The sequence below is a fragment of the Pecten maximus genome, unplaced genomic scaffold (assembly GCF_902652985.1).
Source record: "Pecten maximus unplaced genomic scaffold, xPecMax1.1, whole genome shotgun sequence".
NCBI lineage: Eukaryota > Metazoa > Mollusca > Bivalvia > Pectinida > Pectinidae > Pecten > Pecten maximus.
Window position 1 is genome coordinate 77,484 of NW_022983088.1, and position 10,116 is coordinate 87,599.

At 35.5% G+C, this 10,116-nt stretch overlaps 2 protein-coding genes across 2 annotated transcripts; both read right to left on the minus strand.

Moving 5' to 3' along the window:
* Positions 1 to 652: 652 nt before the first annotated feature.
* Positions 653 to 3,582, minus strand: LOC117321430. The gene is made up of 7 exons (XM_033875847.1): positions 2,897 to 3,582; positions 2,257 to 2,777; positions 2,080 to 2,145; positions 1,843 to 1,923; positions 1,604 to 1,648; positions 1,442 to 1,491; positions 653 to 960 (listed from the first exon to the last, which is right to left on the minus strand). Exons 1-7 carry the CDS (start codon positions 3,402 to 3,404, stop codon positions 855 to 857), a joined length of 1,377 nt encoding a protein of 458 aa, XP_033731738.1. The 5' UTR covers positions 3,405 to 3,582; the 3' UTR covers positions 653 to 854.
* A 570-nt stretch (positions 3,583 to 4,152) lies between these two features.
* LOC117321432 (stress response protein nst1-like) lies at positions 4,153 to 6,641 on the minus strand. Its single transcript, XM_033875849.1, has 2 exons — positions 6,582 to 6,641; positions 4,153 to 5,165 (listed from the first exon to the last, which is right to left on the minus strand). The coding sequence occupies exon 2, from the start codon at positions 5,150 to 5,152 to the stop codon at positions 4,247 to 4,249; it is 906 nt and encodes a 301-aa protein (XP_033731740.1). The 5' UTR covers positions 5,153 to 5,165; positions 6,582 to 6,641; the 3' UTR covers positions 4,153 to 4,246.
* Between the last annotated feature and the right edge of the window lie 3,475 nt (positions 6,642 to 10,116).

Below are 10,116 nucleotides of genomic sequence, written 5' to 3' on the forward strand. Positions count from 1 at the left end.
TCTATGGGACAGACATATAAAATTTTCAAAATAAACATTTTTCTATTTTTTCTGCTTTTTTGGAGTGAGCTAGGTTTACTGATTAAGAATAAACACTTTAAAAGATAATAAAATTAGAAATCTTGTTTTTATTCATTGTTGAAAAAAATATCATGTAACACTGACAGACAAATCATGTAACTTGACGGACGTATCATGTAACATGACAGAAATTTCATTGAATATTTATTCTGGTTAGATCTGATTGTTAAGTGACTGAACAGTTGTTTCAGTTTCAGTTTAGAACTCGATTGACACGAAGCTTTTGCCAATTTTCAATATAAAAAATAAGACAGTTCTTCACATTAACATTATTTATTTGCTATCTTTTAATTTTTCATTCTTTCTCTCTTGAAGTTTACAGAGAAGGTATCCAGTGTTTCTGAAAGAGAAAAAAATGCATATTTCATAATAATATTGATATATATATAATATTTGTTAAATGGCATCAAGCTTTTACAAATCAAAATAATAAATTCTATTATTAAAAGTCTGTTATGTCCAATTTATTGCACATGCTTGTTTCATAAAGTTATGAGTTTAACAAAATCCTTACCTAAACCTTTAATGAATTTTTACTTCACTTCATTCAGCTCATGACGAAGAGCTAGGAATCTAATTCTAAAAACAAAGAAAAAAAGAAATTACAGATCACTATGTACAGCAAAAGAAACATCAATTCATGATTGATATATATAATGTTCTTTCAAGGAAACCACACAAACAAAAATTATATGGTATTACAATATTTACATCAAGCTGACCTTCAAATTTGTAAATTATCCTCCTTCCCTGGGATTCCATTGCTGGTGCTTTTAGTGTACCATCAATGTCTTCAAAAATAATGGTATGGTGGATGTCTTGCATAGCCCAACCCTTTGTACACTTCTTAAAATAATGGACAAATGGCCAGTTATCAACCTGGAATTGAATAAAACATTCATATCAATTATCCACTTGAAGCTCATTTAGTTACAATAAGATAGAAATCGTGTATTAGATGTGATGCATTTAATGAAACCATTTGCATAAATGAAGATGAATTTTTGCAAAATATATAGCTATTCAATTATGAGTTGAGTCCTAGTTTAAAACTGAACAGAATAAAGTCAGAAGCATCAATTAGTTAATTAAATCAAATTGTATATATAATGAAAACTTTTAACATGATGAGTAAACAAAACAATGAACAATAACTCTTATTTCTTACCACAGCTGGCAATATTGAATTCCCAAATTTAATTTTTAGGAATTCACCTGGTCTGTAATTATAAGCAAAGCGAAAATATACCTGTCATTAATGCAATTTGAAACAGTCATGTAAACAAATTATTCCGTGTGAAACATGTTGACTAAATGAAAATAGTTAACTAGTAATTTGAATGTATAATAATTTTCATACCGTGGCGCTTTCTCTTCTTCAGAACAATCATTTTCTGCAACAACAGCATCCTAAAAGAAAGACAAACTTTAATTAAGCATATGCCAAAAATTCTGTTCACTGTTTACAACCTTTTTTTGTTAAAATAAGCAGTGGAATATAACTACCATATGTTTTCCTTACCTCCATAAATGTCAGGATTGGTGATAATGCCATATCTTCAGGTTCCTACAAAAAGACAGATTGATGACTTCAATAAATAATAGTCGAGATAGAAGAGATTTTTGATTTGGCAAACACAAGGACAATGATATTGCTACAGTTTACAGCGTCTTCACAAAGTTTTATTTTTTTTGAATAACACGTCATTATATACATGTATATGAATTCAGCAAATGGTCAGCTTTTTATAACTTGCTTACCTCTTCTAAAGCATCCAAAATTCCAGTAAGGCCTGATATGTCCATATCGTCTTCATCTAGGCTGCAATCTATTCTTTCAGACTAAAGTTGAAGAATACAAATGAACTTCATTATGCTACACAAATTCAATTTATTTCTAAGAAAATTAAATTTCAGATAAGCTTTAAAGTTATTTCGCTCTTTATCATATTGAATAATACCCTAATATGATATCATTGAAATAATTCATTATCTTACCCTACTATCTTGTGTCTGGTCATGGACTGATTGGGCTTGAATATCTTCTACAGACTGGGCAAGAACCTGATTAAAAAAATATATATGAACTTTAGAATGTGTTAATCCTTTGTTAACCTCAATGAAGCTCAATTTGAAAAAAAAACATTACTAGATTATCATAATAAAAACTCTAACCATGGTATCGTGTGGCTGTAATTCATGATGGAAGTCAACAGGTTGTACCATGGGTTGGACATCAACAGGCTGTACCATGGGCTGGACATCAACAGGTTGTACCATGGGCTGGACATCAACAGGCTGTACCATGGACTGGACATCAACAGGTTGTACCATGGGCTGGACATCAACAGGCTGTACCATGGGCTGGACATCAACAGGTTGTACCATGGGCTGGACATCAACAGGCTGTACCATGGGCTGGACATCAACAGGTTGTACCATGGGCAGGACATCAACAGGTTGTACCATGGGCAGGACATCAACAGGTTGTACCATGGGCTGGACATCAACAGGCTGTACCATGGGCTGGACATCAACAGGTTGTACCATGGGCAGGACATCAACAGGTTGTACCATGGGCAGGACATCAACAGGTTGTACCATGGGCTGGACATCAACAGGTTGTACCATGGGCTGGACATCAACAGGTTGTACCATGGGCTGGACATCAACAGCTGGTTGTGGTTGTTGGAGATCTTAATTGGGTCAAGACTTTTTATAATCGTTTTGTCATATTTTTGTTTTCCAATTTGACAATTATTTTCATATAAATTATAAATATAAAATTCTAACATTCTAACATTATAAAGGATACATTTCAGGCGAATTGGCTTCCATTGATCTATGTACTCCTTCTGCTGGCAATTCTCGGGTGTACCATATAGGCAATTCTGGCAAAAACAGGACAGACGCCTTGTCTTAACCATTTCCCTTTCAACGCCAACCAGTGAATGGATTTTTTGAGTGCCTGGAATGGTGCGAATGTTTCTTTCAGGGCGTGGTCTTTGAATGTTTTCCAATGCAACATAGAGAAGATGCCTTCTCTTGTGTAGACACTTTCCATTATCATCTTCGGAGTCCTTTTCGAGGTTGTCCCTACAAAAGGTGTAAAAGTCTGATGCTGAGACAATCTCAGCCTCGCCGTTTTTGACCGCCCTTGTCACCCTCGATTTTAAAACGCCCCCCTCCCCATCACACCTATTTTTCCCATGTCTGGACCCATAGAAGTCGCGCTGCACTATAAACCCAAACTCAGTGATGGCGTTCGCTGCGTAACAAAATGGAATTTTTGACTTGTATTGTGCCGCGCAACCGTCGCTCATAATGAATGCTTTATTGACCTGTAATCCTCTCTTAGTTTTCAGATGTTGGAATATTCTATGGAGAAAGGCATTAACAGCATGGGCATCATGTATTAAATCATCGCTGATGATATCGCAACACTCCTCCACCACTTCACCTGGACAGGTGGGACATTGATAATAAACAACTGCGGGATGTATTGTAACAGATTTTTTTGACCAATGTGCTGATTGTACTTCATTTTGAGACATGCAAGAGTAGTTCTCGGCAAAGTCAATAGCTAAAGCAATTGTTGCAGGTGGAATGTTTTTGGTCAGAATTCCGAACTGCGAAATTTGCCAATTGGCTTCAAATAAGTGTTTGGAGAAGAAGTGGAGTTCTTTTTCAAATTCAGCAATCAATTCTGATGTTTTTCCTTTACTAACTGTGAGTTCTTTCTTTTTTATTTCTTTACCATTTCTTTTGTTTATCGATACTTGTAGCGCCCACTTTTTCCATTCTTGGTCTTTTTCTTCTAATGCAGCAATGAGGTGTGCATGCAGTTTTCCGGTTCTGCAGTCTACACATTCCCTGTCAATACATTTAAGGCTGTGGAATGGACCAGTCCTGGGGCAAAGAGTCTTCTCCACGGCCTCCTGGATACTTTTCATTTTTAGTGTAGGCTTTTGTTCTTGAGAAAGCTTGTTGATAGCTACCATCTTCAATCTTAGATTCTCGCAGTATTCACACAAACACTGCAGGTATTTTCTGTGTTTTTACAACCTTAGGCTTGAGTTTGGTGAATTTGTCATATGAAATAGCTTTGTTGGGATTTGCTTCTTTCCATTTATTCCATACACTGTGAAGTGATCCTTGGATAACTCTACACTCTACAGCATCTTTCTTGATGTTTTTTTTTGTTTGGTAAGTTAGTCGACACATTATCTTGACAAAAAAAGTTCTGGATTGACTCTTCTGTTTCTTTAGCAATGCAGTCTTTTCTTTTCTTTTGTTCTTTAAGACACCCTTGTGAAAAGTACTTTCTTTGTATGCCAAGTGCTGCGCTGAAAGTTGATGTCATTCCGTGTCTTTTCTTAACATGTTCAGAGAGGGACCCAATAAAACTCTTCCTTTTCATACGACTCTCTCTGTCCCTTCCTCTCATATCTAAGTCCACATCTTTGATAGATTGCAGGATATTGTCCAAGTTTTTCTTTGTTTCAGAGGAATCCAATCCTTTATTGCTTAAAGCAAGTTTTTTTCTTGGTGTGGCATTGCTTACAAGGCCAGAAACAACATCTGCAAATTTGGATGGAGACTTTGGCAATCTCTTTTTAGCCCGGTAGACAGCCTTTTTTAAAGCACTGTCAGACAAAGGGGTCTTTGTGTTCTCAGTTGTGATAGGTACTGATTGGACAACAGTCGTTGCTCCTATCATATTCTTGCACCTCTTTTCTCGCTTTCTTTTTGCATCTTTTTCTCGTATACGCCTTTTCTTTTGGCTTGACAAGCCAGCTCTATATTTCTTTCTGTATTCAGCTTTTCTTTTATTTTGCTCTTCTTTTGCTTTTTTTTCTTGTCTTGTTGCCATTTTTCGGACTTCTGAATTGTTTGTCTTTTCTCTCTCCGTCTTTTTTCTTTCTCTGTATTCCCTCATTCTGATCTTGGACATTTCTCGGTTTTTTTGCTTTTGCTCCTCCGACCATTCATGTCTGGCCACTCGCATTCGCTCAGCATGTTTTTCTTTATCGTGTGTATTCTTTAATACCACTTTAAGTTTGCTGGGCATGTTGCTTGGTACTCTACAATGAAATTTGTTTTTTTTAATGAGGATCTGACTTGAGTGAATATGCAATAAGGAATTTATCAACCAAGTAAATACTTTTTATATGTATGTTTTGAGCCAATATTAGCTAGTGTCATATCAAATTATTAAGCAAATAGAATGAATTTCATATTTATTCATATCACAAAACTTGTTTTAAAATGTATACATACATTTTTTTTTTTTATATATAATAAAACCATTCTATTTGACCAATAAGGCAACATCTGGTCTGAAATGGATGATTCAGTCGAAGAGACAATACAAAAGATTCTCGTACATGTAATTGTTGACACAATATATAATAAGATTATTTATTTTTGCTACTAAATCCTGGTCAACTTTCAACCAGAATAGTACTTGCCCTTGGTAGCCTATATGAATGCGATTAAACGAGCATGGACGTACATTTTAAACTTTCAATTTATGAGTGCCTACATTATATTTCCTACTTTAATAGTATTAATTTGTTACTGTTTTGTGTTACATGTAGATCAATATATGTTTATAGATCTATATAATTATTATAACAGTAATTATAAAATATTAATATATGTAAAGTTCCACAGTTTAAAGTTGAAAACATTCCTTAAAATTCCAATTATTTAGATACAAAAAGTCTAACTAGATCTTATATAACACCTTGATGATTCAAAATTAATTTTATTTAATCATGATTATTGATAATAATTTATTAATACACATACGTATACATTGGCTGAACGAAATAATAATAGTTCTTTGTGATATTGAATGACAACAGACGTGGATTAAAATTAAAATTCAGCAAATTTTCATGCAATGATAAGTTCATAATGGGCCATATTTACTTGATCTTTTTAAAATTAAGTGTAGTTTAAAATGATCTTGAACCTATTGTTAACATTATTTCTATAAAAAAAGGAAATAAAATCAAGCTAAAGTCAGTTTTCTTAAATATTAAACTGGTTACAATTATCAAGCATCGCACGTAACGGTACAGAAATGTCACGTAACATGTGTGGACAAATGACAGACACATGTGTAATATATCAGTTATTTTTAAGACCGTGATTTTATTTTGTCATATAATATACTTTCCAAAGTTCAATCATTAGAATACATATTTTACAAGAGTAAACAGTAGTTTATTTAATTCGATGTAACCGAAGTTTCAATCTCACGTAACATGCTTGTCTGTCAGGTGTTACGTGAATCGATGATCGTGTCCGTCATATGTGAACAAAATGCACATATGTGATTGTTTACATTCTGTCATCGAACGTGATGGCCTCAAACATTGATTTGTCAATGTATCGTTTGTGAAAAAAAAACATTTGTTTACAAAATATATCGTTTAGTTTGACTTGTATATGTTGATATGTTGTGATTCACGTAACTTTGGACTACTTACCTCGATCACGTAACTTCCGTACGGACCGTCTTCAACAAGTGTGTACCATCTTCACAATCACCGATTCCCGGGAAGGTCACCGCAAAGCATACCGGGAGCTCATAAATATTCATATTGTACACATTTTTTGCACACGGTGTTTTCCAAAATGTGTTTTCCACATGATCTAATTATAGCACGTAACCAGCACTCCGTGTGACAGACATTACGCATGAGTTAAACGACGATGAATGTGTGGAAACCTACGCTTTATAACTATGATTTGTTTACATATATTACAAATATAATATCTTTCCATGAGGAATAACCATTGAAACATCCACATTTTGTTATATTTTCACAGATTTAGACCATTCATCAATATGTTAACAAAGTGACAGACGTTACGTGAAGAAACGTGCCGCTTACAAAACCGTTTTATTCCTTTACCGACGAGATTAAAGACTGATTTACATACAGAATATGTTCTTTAAATAACGATTAGAAAAACTATCCTTTCAGTTTTTGGTTTTGCCTTCTTTGAGTTTAATACCAGTCTAAAAATCGATGTTGAAATTGTCCGTTTTCAGCTTGCCGTAAATGGCGACTTTGCACATAAAATATTGCCCAAAATAAAAAACGGCGCAACAAAACACATTCAAATTGTCTTTTTTATTAAAATAATATATTCTCTCGATGTAAGTACACAAGTTGGATACAAAAGTGTACAAAATAATGTGTAATAACACGTTTTTGTTTTTTATGGGTAATGGGTCCAAGAGCAAATAATGAGCCATATACACATCATGCCTATCCATATTACACTACTGAACAACATTTTGCTCTAGACCTATCTCATGCAAAAATGCAGAGTCTGATCTCAACAAATAGAAATAACTCTTAAGTGCTGCCTCAGTATGTAATCAGGAATATGTAAACGACTAACACACATTCAAGTAAATATATAACGGTAACAATATATCATAATATATATAAAAAAAATGTATCAAAGTGTTACTTAATTCAAACATAATCACGCCATTAAAAAAAAAAGGCAATTATTTCATAATCAAAACTTATTGTCCAAGTCCAACTGATCGCGACATCAGGGTCCACACCACACGAGACGCGTTAGCACAGCTGCATCCATATTAATAATTTATCTAACACATGTACACAAAATATTACAAGTGACACCACGTCCAACAGGGTATATAACAGTCAGTATTTACAAGAAAAAAAAATGAAGGAACTTTAAGTCCACCCTGTATATATTCTAATATTTTATTGACTATTCCGCAGGAATTCTGGCAAGTTAATTCCCCTGGGGGTGTGGTCTTGCCCCCATCCCCTCACATAGGTTGTGACCTTGACCTCATCTCCATTGAAGTCCACGTCGACGGTCTCGTCCCGTGATTGGTGTACTCCCGGGAAGAGATTCACAGATTCCACACTTGCCACATTTGCAGCCTCAATACGGCGGAGAGCTGCAGCTTCCCGGAAGCTGGCTGTACGACGCGAAACCTCAGCCACAGGAAGTTGAGCCTCCCCTGGTGAGATGTACCGATAATTGGACTCCATAGAACCTTGACACCTGCCAACATTGGTCCTCGCCACATCAACAGGTAGATGATGAGATTTTGTCATGTGCCTCTGAAGCTGCTGCTTGTTGATAACCCTCTTGGGACAGGTGCCAACACAGCAAGGATACTTTTTGATGTAGGGACGATGAATCTGCACCCAATGCGCTACCAGATTCCTGTACTTGGTGTAGATCATGTCTGTACCACATGATGCCACAGGACAAGGCATGCCAGACTCCCTCCAGACAGGTCTTAAATCCCTGTCCAGGGCCTGCACCTCACGTACTTCAACCGTCAAATCAAGTACATCCATATCTGCAGACACAAAAATTACAAGAAAAATGGTAAGCATTTATAAAATGAATAATTATCAGTTAGTATATAATGCATATATATGTGCGCGCTATAGTATATACCGAGTGATAATACCTCATATCCAACTCAATTTCATGTATGTCAATTTCAAATTTAATACTGCTAGCTATCAACAAATTTAGTACTGATCAAACAATACTAGACGTAAAGTGTATATTTACATTTATAATCCATATAAACTTCCCTTAGTCACAGTTAATTTTATTGTATAATAATATAAATTAACCATTATATAATAATGATATGGTATATATAAACTATTCAGCTTAAACTAACATGCTCATATAATTCAATGTTACTTTATTACTTCTTTTTAAGGAAAAGAGAATTGAAGGAAAGAAAAAGAAAGGAGAGGAAAGAAAAAGAGATGGTAGAAGACATTCTGTGGAACCGGGCCCTGTACTTATGGTGAAAATATTTTCCTGTGGACTACCACCCGACCAGCACGAGTTTTAACTGGAGTTTTCACCGGAGTTTCAACATTCCCCATTTCTGATGTCATGTCACCTACATCTACATCAATTCCAGGCTCTGAATCAGATGAACAAGTCTCGTTCTCTTCCATCCAGGCCTTCGGAACAATTACCCCCTCATAAGGTTTTAAATGGTCTACATGAACACTTACGGATCTACTTTTAGGTTCTTTTTGTATCTCATAAGTTACTTCTGATATGACCTTGACGACCTTGTAAGGTCCTGTCCAACCTTGACCTAGTTTACATGCTAAGGCTGGAGGGTACCACCTCCATACAAAATTGCCTACAGAGTAAGTCCTAGGTTTTAGCCCACAATCATAATGTTTAATCTGGCGAGCAGCCGCTTCACCAAGATATCCATATGCATACCCAAATGCACTCCCCAAGGTTTTCCTTAGCCATTCTACATATAACTGCGGACAAGTTTCTACTGAAGATGATGAAGGAACACCCATCATTATATCTAAAGGACAGTTGGTTTCTCTCCCTAACCTATCCTGGTCACGGCACCAGTTTGTAACAGGCGAGGTACACCTGTCTAGTCGTAAAGTATAGTACCCAGGTTCTGTACTCGAGGTTCCGTTGTGTAAGTAATAATAGGCTATAAGTGGAATAAGCAAGAAAGGCAGATAAACATTCAATAACACATTTATTAAACCCCGTGGACATTTGACGAGTTTATACATACGCAAATACAAACAATAATACCTAGAAATATACGTACCCTTACTACCCTATCACCTAGTATATAACCCTGTCCTACTCAGTAGCTACTTATAACTTCGCCTACCGGTATACAGATGTGTGTGTAATAAACCACCCCATCCCGGTTCCACAGAATATGTGACTACAATGTTAATAATATAAAGTACCCTACACTACTACATCACAGTTAGAGTTAGAGAGAGAGAAGCTAAAGAATGAGCTGACCTGCGACTAAACGCATCCGTCTGGCTATCGAAATACACGTGCAGACGCTATTTATACTCTAGCCAACAATACACAATAACTAACCAATGAGAGCTAAGATTACATAACGATTACGGAAGAATAGATTAGCGGAAGTAGATATACTTCCGGTATATAACTAACGACGCTTAGTGAAACACGAGGTATGTTCTA